The 15,320-nt window shown below is 46.5% G+C and overlaps 1 protein-coding gene across 2 annotated transcripts in view; it reads left to right on the forward strand.

Moving 5' to 3' along the window:
• The first annotated feature begins 734 nt into the window (after positions 1 to 734).
• LOC110517035 (E3 ubiquitin-protein ligase ZNF598) overlaps positions 735 to 15,320 on the forward strand; it is a 30,962-nt gene continuing 16,376 nt past the window's right edge. Inside the window, exons 1-7 of one of the 2 annotated variants that reach the window (XM_036972284.1) lie at positions 735 to 1,419; positions 7,379 to 7,491; positions 8,501 to 8,630; positions 8,740 to 8,951; positions 10,107 to 10,324; positions 10,412 to 10,517; positions 13,150 to 13,728. In XM_036972284.1, the coding sequence (XP_036828179.1) occupies positions 1,249 to 1,419; positions 7,379 to 7,491; positions 8,501 to 8,630; positions 8,740 to 8,951; positions 10,107 to 10,324; positions 10,412 to 10,517; positions 13,150 to 13,728 (1,529 nt within the window). In that variant the 5' untranslated portion in view covers positions 735 to 1,248. Of the gene's footprint in view, positions 1,420 to 7,378; positions 7,492 to 8,500; positions 8,631 to 8,739; positions 8,952 to 10,106; positions 10,325 to 10,408; positions 10,518 to 13,149; positions 13,729 to 15,320 lie in introns of both variants that reach the window. The other variant, XM_036972283.1, reaches the window with a different exon arrangement.

Here is a 15,320-nt window from a genome sequence, read left to right on the forward strand (position 1 = left end):
ATGTTAGCTAAAGGCATCTCATTTACATGTTAGCTAAAGGCCTCTCCTTCTTAAAGGCAGTTCCTTTACTTTAGATTTTTGTGTATTGTTGTGAAATGGTTAAATATTACTGTTAGATATTACTGCATTGTTAGAGCTAGAAACACAAGCTACACCCGCAATAACATCTGCTAAACACGTGTATGTGACAAATAACATTTGATTTGATTTTAAAAAACGAGAATAAAGCGGCAATAGTACTGTTTGTCCATTTTGAGAGGCTGTAGCCAAAATAACTCAAGAAATCTGACGTTAGTTTTGACATTTTTTCCTTTAGAGATCCTAGTTGCGCAATTTTACATTGAACTAAGATATTTGGTAAAGGCATCTCATTTACATGTTAGCTAAAGGTATCTCATTTTAAATAAAACATTTGCATGGAAACAAGTCGTATCTCGTTGAATGACAGAGTTTATTGAAGAATCCCCACCGTTGACCAATCACCGACGAAGGGGCTTCGGGTCCGCGCTGCGGCTCGCCTGTAGAGTAATGTGTGCCTGAACAGCCGGAAAACTCCCACCAAAGTCTGAAACGTCTTCATAATATATACATATTATGGATGATGGACACCCACAAATAAATACATACTATATATATGTAATGCGTGTCGGATTGACATAAAGAATCATCTGACATGTTCTGAGTCACTGAGACAGGCACGTGGAGATGTCAGAGGACCCGCCTGTGTAATGAACCCCAATGCCTCGTAGAGGGATAGGAGAAGCACAGCTACCATTGAACAGTCTATCCTTATGGTTTATACACCAGTAAATCTCTATTGGCGAGGGATAGGAGAAGCACAGCTACCATTGAACAGTCTATCCTTATAGTTTATACACCAGTAAATCTCTATTGGCGAGGGATAGGAGAAGCACAGCTACCATTGAACGCAGACAAACCCATGGACAGTCTATCCTTATGGTTTATACACCAGTAAATCTCTATTGGCGAGGGATAGGAGAAGCACAACTACCATTGAACGCAGACAAACCCGTGGACAGTCTATCCTTATGGTTTATACACCAGTAAATCTCTGCATTGTCGAGTGACTTTAGGACTTCCGTGTCATTACACAAACAGACGATACCTCCTTCTATTGAACTAACAGCCGCTGTTAAACCACCCAGCTACTTCCTGACGTCTGCGATTCAGACCGGAAAACCAACTACAACTCCGGGTTTAACTCCTTTAAAAAAACAAATAACTACCATGGAATCAACATCTAACAACTACGAGCGGAACTGTGTTCTGTGTTGTCAGGAGCTCGACATCTTCGCCCTGGGGAAATGCGACCACCCGGTGTGTTACCGCTGCTCGACCAAAATGAGGGTGCTGTGCGACCAGAAGTACTGCGCCGTGTGCCGGGAGCAGCTCGACAAGGTAACACCGACTACCGGCCCGACTACTCTACAGCGGGGATGCGCTGGGAACACTGTAGGCCGTGGTATCTGCTCAGCTACGTTTCTAATGATCTCTCACGGACTCTTATCTAACTACTTCAGTTAGGTCGGAGGGGGTTTATTTACTTACTTAGATAGTTATTCGTCAAAGTCAACACATATATTTGTAGTTTGTACGTGGTAATAGGCAGGCACGAGCTAACCCCACCACACACACACAGTTAAATGACCTAAGAAACGTAATGACTAACGTTAGCTTGAGTGTTATCACAAATAGAACAAAGAGGTGAGTTATAACACATTTTGGTGTTATTGTCACCAGGTAAGTCGTTTTTGTATTTATGTAGGTAACTAATAAGTATGTAACCGATGCTATAAGGCCATGTAAGGTTGTCTTATGAGAGAGAGCTGTCAGGCTTCATGAAGGGTGGTGGTTATGTAATGGTTTGTAATTTACTACCGGGGACGGGACAGTCACCCCTCCCCGTACCATGGACCTAGCCACAGATGATCCATTATATTGACCAGGGCCCGGTTTCCCGACAGCGATGGCATTTTGGTTGGACTGTTTAACTATCCTATCCATCTTTCCTACAACGGCCGATGATGTTCCGTGCGTTTCCCAAAAACACCACGTAGAGACAGCGGTCTGATAGATCAGGAAGAAAGGGATCACTGCTCTAGGATAAGTTTTCTCCATTCAAATATGACCTTATTAACATGGTAATTATTTCACAATGCAGACGACGGATCAGCTCCTAGACAGACATTAGGCCTAATGCTTACTCAATAAAAATGCACTAAATCACAGATTTGGCACGTCATTGCTCGCATGTAAGGCTACACATTATATATTTTTGACAAATGACAGATTTTGTGAAAAGTACAAGTAGGAAAATAGAAGTCAATTAATTGAACATGAAATGTAATTTCAATATACTTGAAATGAGCCTATAGCCTAATGTTTAAATTTGAATTGCATTCATCTCATTTTTTTTCATTTGAAATAACTTTTCATACTTCACATCAATTGCAAAAACATTGAGAACTTTGTATTCGTAGTCGACTTTGTTCTGAAGTTATCAGCGTTCAGAAAGACTGGTAAGCCATGTGATTCTGTTTGTCTCGTTTAGCAACTCGGTCATTTCCAAGTTTCCTAGTTCTGCGGCATGAGGCAGGCATTATGCCATGTTTACATTGTGAAGGACACTACATGACCAAAAGTATGTGGACACCTGTTCATCCAACATCTCATTCCAAAATCATGGGCATTAATATGGAGTTGCTGCTATAACAGTTTCCACTGTTCCTAAGTCCAATGGCGACACGATTTACACCACTCCGGCTGACGCTTGGCATTGGCCATGGTGATCTTAGGCTTGTGTGTGGCAGCTCGGCCATGGAATCCCATTTTCATGAAGCTTCCAACGATGTTGCTTCCAACGATGTTGCCGTGGTTTTCGCTACGGGACGGCTGGGTTGCCGTGGTATTCGCTACGGGATGGCGGGGATGCCATGTCCGCGGTTTTCCTGAAATTAAGCTACTTTGAAATCAATGTGAAAATGTATTGGTTGCAGGTTTTTCGGACTACTTCTAAATTGCACCGCGGTCGCCATGGCATTTCTCAACAACAACAACAAAAATATATATTTCACTGTGACCTGCTGACTATCAGAGAATCAGGCCAAAGATGTTTATAGCTAATCCAAGAGAGACCACAACCTGTGGTTTGCAATGGGAACAAATTAGTCATAGTTGGCAGAACAAGCAAGGATGGAGGCAGAGCAAAGCACGAGCTCCCAAGATCCTATTGGCTCATTTTATGCGTGTATTTGCATATTTTCATTAGGGAACGCCTACTCTGAAGTGCAGGTGTGCAAAAACTAAATTCGCCTTTGCACTTTTTGGCAACATTGGCAAATGGTGAGGGGAAGAAAAGTCAACTCAACTTAGTCCACTCTGTTCATAACTGATTTTAGTTTTGGGAGCAGTCAACTGTATTGAGATCAAACGTTTCATTGACGAGAACATTTGCAGAATGTCGGCCAAAATCCATCCCGCTCCATCTTCTCCCACTGGGCTTCCTCTCATCACCATATTTGGTAGTAAGTTGAAACGCCGACCGGATGGGTTTCCTCTCATCACCATATTTGGTAGTGAGTTGAAACGCCGACCGGATGCTTCACATTTATACATCCGGTGAAATATCTGTCTCATTGTTCGATCTGTGATCTGGCAGTGAGGCCAGCTGTTGCTGAGTGAGTGGTGGGGAAGGGGAGGGCCGTAGGGGTGTGTCAGAGTTTCTAAACCCAGAAGTGCAAAATCGCAAGACTTCCGGGAACGCTTTTGAAACAGACCAAGCAGACCAGACCGGTTTGGGGTTTGAGAAGTCAATAAATATAAGTGAACAATTCTGGCTTTAGTTGTTCATTTTTTTAATCTAAAGGCGCAACCTAGATTTGAGCTTAAGTCTTAAGTAGTTTGAACATGTTATTTCTCCAACCTCATAAAGGTGACAAACTGACACGTTTTCATTTTTGGCAAAAAACAACTTAATCGGCCTCCCGAGTGGCGCAGCTGTCTTAGGGCACTACAGCCGCGTCGTCCAGCGGAGGGTTTGACTGGTGGAACTTCCTTGGCTCACTGCGCTCTAGCGACTCCTTGTGGTGGGCCCGGGCGCCTGCAAGCTAACCTCGTTTGTCAGTTGAATGGGTTTTCCTCCGACACATTGGTGCGGCTGGCTTCCGGGTAAAACGAGCAGTGTTAAGAAGTAGCTCGTCTTGGCGGCTCATGTTACGAAGGACGCAAGACTTGACCTTCAACCTCCCCCCGAACTCGTTGGGGAATTGAGACAAGATCGTAACTACTAATTGGATATCATTAAATTGGGGCGAAAAAGGGAATAAAAACCCATTTTCTATGAAAGGCTCATACGCCTTTGATTTGACGGCCTGCACAAGCGCAAAACGACCGTTAAACCTGATGACATGTTTCTGCGTATGAGCTGAGCTAGCCAATGTCGCAATGACATCACCTACAAGCATGAGCTTGGATTGGTATTGGAAAAGCAGTTCCTGCCCATCTTCATACAGTCTTTGGGTGAGTTCCTGCCCATCTTCCTACTGTCTTTGGGTGAGTTCCTGCCCATCTTCATGCGGTCTTTGGGTGAGTTCCTGCCCATCTTCATGCGGTCTTTGGGTGAGTTCCTGCCCATCTTCCTGCGGTCTTTGGGTGAGTTCCTGCCCATCTTCATGCGGTCTTTGGGTGAGTTCCTGCCCATCTTCCTGCGGTCTTTGGGTGAGTTCCTGCCCATCTTCATGCGGTCTTTGGGTGAGTTCCTGCCCATCTTCATGCGGTATTTGGGTGAGTTCCTGCCCATCTTCATGCGGTATTTGGGTGAGTTCCTGCCCATCTTCATGCCGTCTTTGGGTGAGTTCCTGCCCATGTTCATACGGTCTTTGGGTGTGCGTTGAGAGAGCGCTGCAGCAGGCAGCTGAGTCACCTGAGTGAGAGGAGACATTTGCTGCCTTCACATGCTAGTCTGAACTAGGAAAATCTGAAATGTCCGACTTGCTTAACTGGTTGTAGTTATACACCTCATTCAATCAATCAGCAAGTCGGACGTTTCTGAGCTTCCAATTCCGACTAGCATGTGAACAGCAGACGCACGTCCTGACAACTGTTTCACCAGTTGTAGTTAGGCTCTTTAATTTGTCATTGTGGAGACATCTTTTTCCATAAAACATATATCAGTTCTAGCGTGTTAAAGCACTGGAAAACCACTAGGCACTACAGCGCATTAGATACATTCGCTTGTAGGTGGTTTAAACTGCATTGTAATATCGACTCTGCTTGTAGATGGTTTAAACTGCATTGTAATATCGACTCTGCTTGTAGGTGGTTTAAACTGCATTGTAATATCGACTCTGCTTGTAGGTGGTTTAAACTGCATTGTAATATCGACTCTGCTTGTAGGTGGTTTAAACTGCATTGTAATATCGACTCTGCTTGTAGGTGGTTTAAACTGCATTGTAATATCGACTCTGCTTATGGAAAACCGTATCAAGCGGAGGGTTTTTACGCATGCTCAGTTCTTGGGTCTCGAGTTATGCAACTCCCTTCCGTGCCTCTGTTATTGGGGAACAGTCCAGGTGCCTCTGTTATTGGGGAACAGTCCAGGTGCCTCTGTTATTGGGGAACATGGGGAACAGTCCAGGAGCCTCTGTTATGGGGGAACAGTCCAGGAGCCTCTTATGGGGGAACAGTCCAGGGGTCTCTGTTATGGGGGAACAGTCCAGGGGCCTCTGTTATTGGGGAACAGTCCAGGGGCCTCTGTTATTGGGGAACAGTCCAGGGGCCTCTGTTATTGGGGAACAGTCCAGGGGCCTCTGTTATTGGGGAACAGTCCAGGGGTCTCTGTTATTGGGGAACAGTCCAGGGGCCTCTGTTATGGGGGAACAGTCCAGGGGCCTCTGTTATGGGGGAACAGTCCAGGGGCCTCTGTTATGGGGGAACAGTCCAGGGGCCTCTGGGGAACAGTCCAGGGGCCTCTGGGGAACAGTCCAGGGGCCTCTGGGGAACAGTCCAGGGGCCTCTGGGGAACAGTCCAGGGGCCTCTGTTATGGGGAACAGTTCACAATGAAACTGACATTACATGTGGAGAATGATACATTTGCAGCTGTTGGCCGTCCAGTAGCCTATTTCTATGCTACTGCAGCCTACCATTTGAGACAGTAAACCTGTGGAAATGACTGTCGTGCTACTGCAGCCTACCATTTGAGACAGTAAACATGTGGAAATGACTGTCAAATCAAATCAAATTTATTTATATAGCCCTTCGTACATCAGCTGATATCTCAAAGTGCTGTACAGAAACCCAGCCTAAAACCCCAAACAGCAAGCAATGCAGGTGTAGAAGCACGGTGGCTAGGAAAAACTCCCTAGAAAGGCCAAAACCTAGGAAGAAACCTAGAGAGGAACCAGGCTATGTGGGGTGGCCAGTCCTCTTCTGGCTGTGCCGGGTGGAGATTATAACAGAACATGGCCAAGATGTTCAAATGTTCATAAATGACCAGCATGGTCAAATAATAATAGGGCAGAACAGTGCTACTGTAGCCTACCATTTGTGGTATCTTCAGCCTAGCCGAGCATTCAGCTAGCTACGGTGGTATCTTCAGCCTAGCCGAGCATTCAGCTAGCTACGGTGGTATCTTCAGCCTAGCCGAGCATTCAGCTAGCTACGGTGGTATTTTCAGCCTAGCCGAGCATTCAGCTAGCTACGGTGGTATCTTCAGCCTAGCCTAGCATTCAGCTAGCTACGGTGGTATCTTCAACCTAGCCTAGCATTCAGCTAGCTACGGTGGTATCTTTAACCTAGCTGAGCATTCAGCTAGCTACGGTGGTATCTTCAGCCTAGCCTAGCATTCAGCTAGCAAGCTGCTCTGCAGTGCAAGCTAGCTTGACTTGCTATACAATTAGAGAAACTAGTTGAGGAAAAAGTAACTAAACACCTGAAACAATATATTTATCCTGTTTTTTGCAGTCTCCCAAAATAAGTATGGTCTCTGAGACAGATTCTCCATCTCATTATAAACACTACTCTGGTCTGTTCAGTAGTGGGACTACAGACTGATTTCACTACTCACTTCAACTAGCTGGCTAATCCCTGTCTCTGTTAGTTTGTGAGCTAGTGCCCTAGGGTATGGTTAGCTTCATTTAACAGCTGTACTTTGATTGTCACTGTAATGTTGGTTGGTATAACAAGTAAAACCCCAAGGGCTTGACCCCAGCTACCAGTGGACAGGTCAGGTAAAGGCTGATTCCCATTGACAAGGGTGTTTGTGTCTAGGTGCTGTTTGTGTCTAGGTGCTGTTTGTGCAGCTACCAGTGGACAGGTCAGGTAAAGGCTGATTCCCATTGACAGGGTGTTTGTGTCTAGGTGCTGTTTGTGCAGAAGTTGGTGGCGTTCTCCTCTCAGCCCCTCCAGACGCTGCAGGTGGAAAGGAAACATGACATCTACTTTACAGACTCCAAGATATACGCTCAGTTCAGGTACACTGCTTTCCTCCTCCTATCACTCTTCCTCCTATCCCTCTCTCCTCTTCCTCCTGGCCCTCTCTCTTATCCCTCTCTCCTCTTCCTCCTATCCCTCTCTCCTCTTCCTCCTGGCCCTCTCTCTTATCCCTCTCTCCTCTTCCTCCTATCCCTCTCTCCTCTTCCTCCTGGCCCTCTTCCTCTCCTGTCTTCCCCCTGGCCCTCTCTCCTATCCCTCTCACCTCTTCCCCCTGGCCCTCTCTCCTATCCCTCTCTCCTCTTCCCCCTGGCCCTCTCTCGTATCCCTCTCTCCTCTTCCCCCTGGCCCTCTCTCCTATCCCTCTCTCCTCTTCCTCCTGGCCCTCTCTCCTATCCCTCTCTCCTCTTCCTCCTGGTCCTCTCTCCTGACACTCTCTCCTCTTCCTCCTGGCCCTCTCTCCTGACCCTCTCTCCTCTTCTTCCTGGCCCTCTCTCCTCTTCCCCCTGGCACTCTCTCCTATCCCTCTCTCCTCTTCCTCCTGGCCCTCTCTCCTGACCCTCTCTCTTCTTCTTCCTGGCCCTCTCTCCTGACCCGCTCTCCTCTTCTTCCTGACCCTCTCTCCTATCCCTCTCTCCTCTTCCTCCAATCCCTCTCTCCTCTTCCCCCTGGACTGCTCTTCCTCTCCTGTCCCCCTCCTGGTCCTCTCTTCCTCTCCTGACCCTCTCTTCCTCTCCTGGCCCTCTCTTCCTCTCCTGGCCCTCTTCCTCTCCTGTCCTCCCCCTGGACCGCTCTTCCTCTCCTGTCCTCCCCCTGGACCGCTCTTCCTCTCCTGTCTTCCCCCTGGACCGCTCTTCCTCTCCTGTCTTCCCCCTGGACCGCTCTTCCTCTCCTGTCTTCCCCCTGGACCGCTCTTCCTCTCCTGTCTTCCCCCTGGACCGCTCTTCCTCTCCTGTCCTCCCCCTGGAGGACAGTAGGACACTGCTGCAGTCTGAGTGTCCTGTGTGTCCAGAGTCTCTTCCTCATGTCTCTCTCTGTCTCTGCCTGTAGGACACTGCTGCAGTCTGAGTGTCCTGTGTGTCCAGAGTCTAAAGTCTTCTCAAAGTTTGAGGAGTTGGAGCAGCACATGAGGAAACAGCATGAACTCTTCTGTTGCAAACTCTGTACCAAACACCTGCAGGTAGGTTACCTGTCTGTCTGCCTGTTATACCTGTCTGTCTGCCTGTTATACCTGTCTGTCTGCCTGTTATACCTATCTGTCTAACATGTAAGTAACCTGTTCCCACCAGATCTTCTCCCATGAGAGGAAGTGGTATAACCGGAAGGATCTGGCACGTCACCGCACCCATGGTGACCCAGATGACACGTCTCACCGCGGACACCCGCTCTGCAAGTTCTGTGATGACCGTTACCTTGACAACGACGAGCTGCTGAAACACCTTCGTAGAGACCATTACTTCTGTCACTTCTGTGATGCTGACGGAGCCCAGGAGTACTACAGGTACACACACACACAACCAGTCACATGTTTGGACAGACACACACACAGAAACACAGACACACACACACACAGTCACATGTTTGGACACACACACACACGTCACATGTTTGGACACACCTACTCATTCCAGGGTTTTTCTTTATTTTTTACTATTTGGCGTACAAGACAAAGCCCTATTTGGTAAAATACCAAGTCCATATTATGGCAAGAAGAGCTCAAATAAGCAAAGAGAAACGACAGTCCATCATTACTTTAAGACATAAAGGTCAGTCAATCTGGAAAATGCCAAGAACTCTGAACGTTTCTTCAAGTGCAGTCTGAGCACTGATGGAGAGATTGTGCGTTCCTGGTGTAACTTGGGCAGTTGTTGTTGCCATCCTGTACCTGTCCCGCAGGTGTGATGTTCGGATGTACCGATCCTGTGCAGGTGTTGTTACACGTGGTCTTCACTGCGAGGATGATCAGCTGTCCGTCCTGTCTCCCTGTAGCTCTGTCTTAGGCATCTCACAGTACGAACATTGTAATTTATTGCCCTGGCCACATCTGGAGTCCTCATGCCTCCTTGCAGCATGCCTAAGGCACGTTCACGCAGATGAGCAGGGACCCTGGGCATCTTTCTTTTGGTGTTTTTCAGAGTCCATAGAAAGGCCTCTTTAGTGTCCTAAGTTTTCATAACTGTGACCTTAATTGCCTACCGTCTGTAATCTGTTAGTGTATTAACGACCGTTCCACAGGTGCATGTTCATTAATTGTTTATGGTTCATTGAACAAGCATGGGAAACAGTGTTGAAACCCATTGAACAAGCATGGGAAACAGTGTTGAAACCCATTGAACAAGCATGGGAAACAGTGTTGAAACCCATTGAACAAGCATGGGAAACAGTGTTGAAACCCATTACAATGAAGATCTGTGAAGTTATTTGGATTTTAACCATTTATCTTTGAAAGACAGGGTCCTGATAAAGGGTTTCTTTTTTTGCTGAGTTAAAAATTTTTTTAACACTGTTTTGGTTACTACATGATTCCAAATGTGTTATTTCATAATTTTGATGTCTTCACTATTATTCTACCAAGTAGAAATTGGTCAAAATTGAGAACCCCCCCCCCCCCCCCGTATCTGTCCTAAACATGTTGTACCCCCCCTTCTCTCCACAGTGACTACCAGTACCTGAGCGAACACTTCCGGGAGGCCCACTACCTGTGTGAGGAGGGGCGCTGTGCTACGGAGCAGTTCACCCACGCCTTCAGGAGCCAGATCGACTACAAGGCCCACAAGGCCTCAGCACACAGCAAGAACCGAGCCGAAGCACGACAGAACCGACACATAGACCTGCAGTTCAGCTATGCCCCTCGCCAGACCCGACGCAACGATGGTGAGACTGGATACTGTGCTTTTCTGTCTAAACAAACTGGATTTCAGGCCTGCTTGGTAACAACACACTGTGTGTTCCTTCAAGGAGGCATGGTGTCTGGAGAGGACTATGAGGAGGCGAGGTCGGGTCGGGGGGGAAGAGGAAGGAGCCAAGGGAACCAACCGAACACCAGAGGTAGCTGGAGATACAACCGGTCAGTATGACATCATCACTATGAGACCACCATGACATCCGTGACACATCACACTAATCAACTTTAAGTAACGTTAAACCAGTTGATTTCAGTTCATTTGTCCAAAACATTGCTGGGTTGCACCCATTACTCTTATTGATTTCTAGCTAGCGGTGGCTAAAGTTAGCTGATCATTCTCAAGACAATGCTAACCTCTCACCATTACAATAACAGGGGAGGTTAGCATTTTATATCATACCCCCAAGACATGCTAACCTCTCACCATTACAATAACAGGGGAGGTTAGCATTTTATATCATACCTCCAAGACATGCTAACCTCTCACCATTACTATAACAGGGGATGTTAGCATTTTATATCATACCTCCAAGACATGCTAACCTCTCACCATTACTATAACAGGGGAGGTTAGCATTTTATATCATACCCCCAAGACATGCTAACCTCTCACCATTACAATAACAGGGGAGGTTAGCATTTTATATCATACCCCCAAGACATGCTAACCTCTCACCATTACTATAACAGGGGGGGTTAGCATTTTATATCATACCTCCAAGACATGCTAACCTCACCATTACTATAACATATAACAGGGGATGTTAGGATTTTATATCATACCTCCAAGACATGCTAACCTCTCACCATTACTATAACAGGGGAGGTTAGCATTTTATATCATACCCCCAAGTAACGTAAACTCGCCCCATTCCGTACAAATGTGCGCAACCGCAACATTCAAACGAGGCTACAAAGAAAACTAATGGGACTGTAGCGACTGTGTTGACGGCAATCGGGGGTGTGAACTAGCGTAATTGCTGGACTATTTATTTATTTTATTGAACTTTACACAGCCTTTAAACGAAACACGGCTTGTAACAAAAATTAAACAGTAGCCTACCAAGAAAGTCATTGGTCACTATCTTCCTCCTCCTGTGCACTGAAACCACTGAAGTCATCTCCTTCGGTGTCGGAGTTGAATTGCTTCATCCGATGTTGGATGTATTACGGTAGGTTTCCATTCAAGCGTTGATCGACATGGTAACGGCTCTATAGTATTGGAGAAAAGTTGAAAAAACTGACCTTCCGTTACATCTCGACGTGTCGTAACGTACAGCAGCATTAAGCAACTATTTCTGTCTTACAACCTCTCTCCACCAGGTGTAGCACTTCTATCATCCGAGTCATTTTATTCGTCACCATTGCATGCGATCATCATTCTCGAAGCCGCTGTTTACTTCTAAGATCACTTTAGCACCGCCCTAATAACCCGATTCAAATTCGACACAAACCTCCAAATAGGTATGTAATGACACATTATATAAACTCTTTACAGAGTTTTATTTACATTTTAGAGGCGATAAGGTGATAAGTTGGACAGATCGAGTGAAAAAAGCCATTTTCCCACACGACAACATCTGTCCTTCTCACTATCACGCATTAGTTTCGCTTCCCCACCCGACGGGGCTCATTGCCTGCTTGAATTATGCAGAAACAGGCAGCGTTTAGGTCATGTAATTGATTCTGTTGGAAAGGGGAGAAATTGTGCTTTTACAATGGTATTGACATTACAGTTGATCTGGAAGTATTACGTTTTGGGGGCGCTAAAATAAAGGCGATGTACGAGTTTACGTGAGTTTACGTTACTTGAAGTAGGCTACCCAACTCTCACCCACAGACACAAACAAACATTATCATGAACACGTAGCCCCAGCTTCACCATCTAAGTTAGCTAGCTAGTCAACTAGCAAGCTAGGCTGTTGGTTTATAAAAACCTAAACAAGTTACGAATGTATCTAGCCAGGCTAATGTTGCTTGCTAGCTAACCATGAGCTAGCTAGCTAGGTAACAGGCATTTTCAATTTAAAAACTTGCTCAAGACAGTTCACAGGATTTAAACAACTGTAGCCAATTTATTAATTACTACATTTAGCTAACATTAGTTAATCCAGAGATTCTTACCTTTTGCCTGGATTCGTCAGTCTGGTCCAGATCATCACGGCCCTGGTGAGTGGCGTGAAGCTTGACAGGCGTTTCTAGTTCTGTATGATAGCCACATTAGCAGCTAACTAGCATATCATTTTTTGGGGTTGTAAATACAGGCGACTATATTGATACAAGTCACCTTGTCTTAGAGAGATTTACACAGTTACCACAACATCAGGCCAGGGTAAACCTCCATGGTTATCACAACATCAGGCCAGGGTGAGCCTCCATGGTTATCACAACATCAGGCCAGGGTGAGCCTCCATGGTTATCACATCAGGCCAGGGTGAGCCTCCATGGTTATCACAACAGGGCCAGGGTGAGCCTCCATGGTTATCACAACATCAGGCCAGGGTGAGCCTCCATGGTTATCACAACATCAGGCCAGGGTGAGCCTCCATGGTTATCACAACAGGGCCAGGGTGAGCCTCCATGGTTATCACAACAGGGCCAGGGTGAGCCTCCATGGTTATCACAACAGGGCCAGGGTGAGCCTACACCAAACAGTCCTTATTTGAAATGACTAATATCCACAATGAATAAAAATGAATTGTGGATAAACAATTGGAACCGTTTGCGTGTTTCACCAGTGTTTTTGGGGTATTATGACTCTGTGATAGACTATAACAGTGCTGTGTTTTGGTAGTGAGGAGGAGGACAGGGAGTTGGCAGTAGCAGTCAGAGCCTCTTTGATGCAGCAGAGGAGACAGGAGGACGGAGGACGAGACACCCAGGACAGGAGCGCAGCGCCCAAACACCGCAAAGAGGAGAGGATGGAGAGGCCCGAGCGGATGGAGAGGCCCGAGCGGATGGAGAGGCCCGAGCGGATGGAGAGGCCCGAGCGGATGGAGAGGCCCGAGCGGATGGAGAGGCCCGAGCGGATGGAGCGGATGGAGCGGCCCGAGCGGATGGAGAGGCCCGAGCGGATGGAGAGGCCCGAGCGGATGGAGAGGCCCGAGCGGATGGAGAGGCCCGAGCGGATGGAGAGGCCCGAGCGGATGGAGAGGCCCGAGCGGATGGAGAGGCCCGAGCGGATGGAGAGGCCCGAGCGGATGGAGCGGCCCGAGCGGATGGAGCGGCCCGAGCGGATGGAGACTGAGGAGAGACACAGGAGTGTTCCTGTCAAACCTCCAGCAGAAGCTCCCCCAGTGAGGACCATGAAGAGTAACCCTCTGACAGGAGACGACTTTCCAGCTCTCCTGGGGGCTGCAGCACCCACACTGAGGTACACACACACACACACACACACACACACACACCCCCGAGGTGAAGGTGTATACCAGCTGTGTTATCATTTATGTGTATATTACACTGTAAAGCCCCCCACCGGCCCTCCTGTCCCCGGCCCAGGTCTCTTTGTTGTGATGTATAGTACCAGTCAACAGTTGGGACACCTACTCATTCCAGGGCTTGTCTTTATTTGTACTATTTTCTACATTGTAGAACAATAATGAAGACGTCAAAACTATGAAATAACACATATGGAAACAAGAATGACTTGAACCCTAATTTTTGATGACTTGATGACTCATGTAGTAACCAAAAAAGTGTTAAACAAAATCTAATTTATTTTATATTTGAGATTCTTCAAAGATGCCTTGATGACAGCTTTGCACACTCTTGGCATTCTCTCAACCAGCTTCTTGAGGTAGTCACCTGGAATGCTTTTCAATTAACAGTTGTGCCTTGTTAAAAGTTAATTTGTGAAGTTTCTTTCCTTAATGCGTTTGAGCCAATCAGTTGTGTTGTGACACAGTAGGGGTGGGAAACAGAAGCTGGCCCTATTTGGTAAAAGACCAAGTCCATATTATGTTAAGAACAACTCAAATAAGCAAAGAGAAATGACAGTCCATCATTACTTTAAGACATGAAGGTCAGTCAATACGGAAAATGTCAAGATTCTTCCACGAAAGTTTCTTCAATGCAGTTGCAAAAACCATCATTATGAAACTGGCTCTCATGAGGACCACCACAGGAAAGGAAGACCCAGAGTTCCCTCTGCTACAGAGGATAACTTAATTATAGTTACCAGCTTCAGAAATTGCAGCCCAAATAAATGCTTCACAGAATTCAAGTAACAGACACCTCTCAACATCAACTGTTCAGAGGAGATTGTGTGAATCAGGCCTTCATGGTCAAATTGCTGCAGAGAAACCACTACTAAAGGACACGAATAAGAAGAAGAGACTTGCTTGGGCCAAGAAACACGAGCAATGGACATTAGACTGGTGGAAAGCTGTCCTTTGGTCTGATGAGTCCAAATTTGAGATTTCTGGTTCCAACTGCCGTGTCTTTGTGAAATGCAGAGATGGGTGAACGGATGATCTCCGCATGTGTGGTTCCCACCGTGAAGCATGGAGGAGGTGGTGTTTTTTTTAATTCAAGGCACACTTAACCAGCATGGCTACCACAGCATTCTGAAGTGATACGCCATCCCATCTGGTTTGCGCTTAGTGGGACTATCTTTTCTTCAACAGGACAATGACCCAACACACCTCCAGGCTGGGTAAGGGCAATTTGATGAAGGAAAGTGATGAAGTGCTGCATCAGATGACCTGGCCTCCACAATCACCTGACCTCAACCAAATTGAGATGGTTTGGGATGAGTCGGACCGCAGAGTGAAGGAAAAGCAAGCCTGTTGGAAAAGCATTCCTCATGAAGCTGGTTGAGAGAATGCCAAGACTGTGCAATGCTGTCATCAAGGCAAAGGGTGGCTACTGTTGAAGAATCTCAAATATACAATATATTTAGATTTAACACTTTATGTTATTTCATAGTTTTGATGTCTTCACTTATTAAATAGTAAACATAAAGAA

The sequence above is a fragment of the Oncorhynchus mykiss genome, unplaced genomic scaffold, assembly GCF_013265735.2.
Source record: "Oncorhynchus mykiss isolate Arlee unplaced genomic scaffold, USDA_OmykA_1.1 un_scaffold_130, whole genome shotgun sequence".
NCBI classification, from domain to species: Eukaryota; Metazoa; Chordata; class Actinopteri; order Salmoniformes; family Salmonidae; genus Oncorhynchus; species Oncorhynchus mykiss.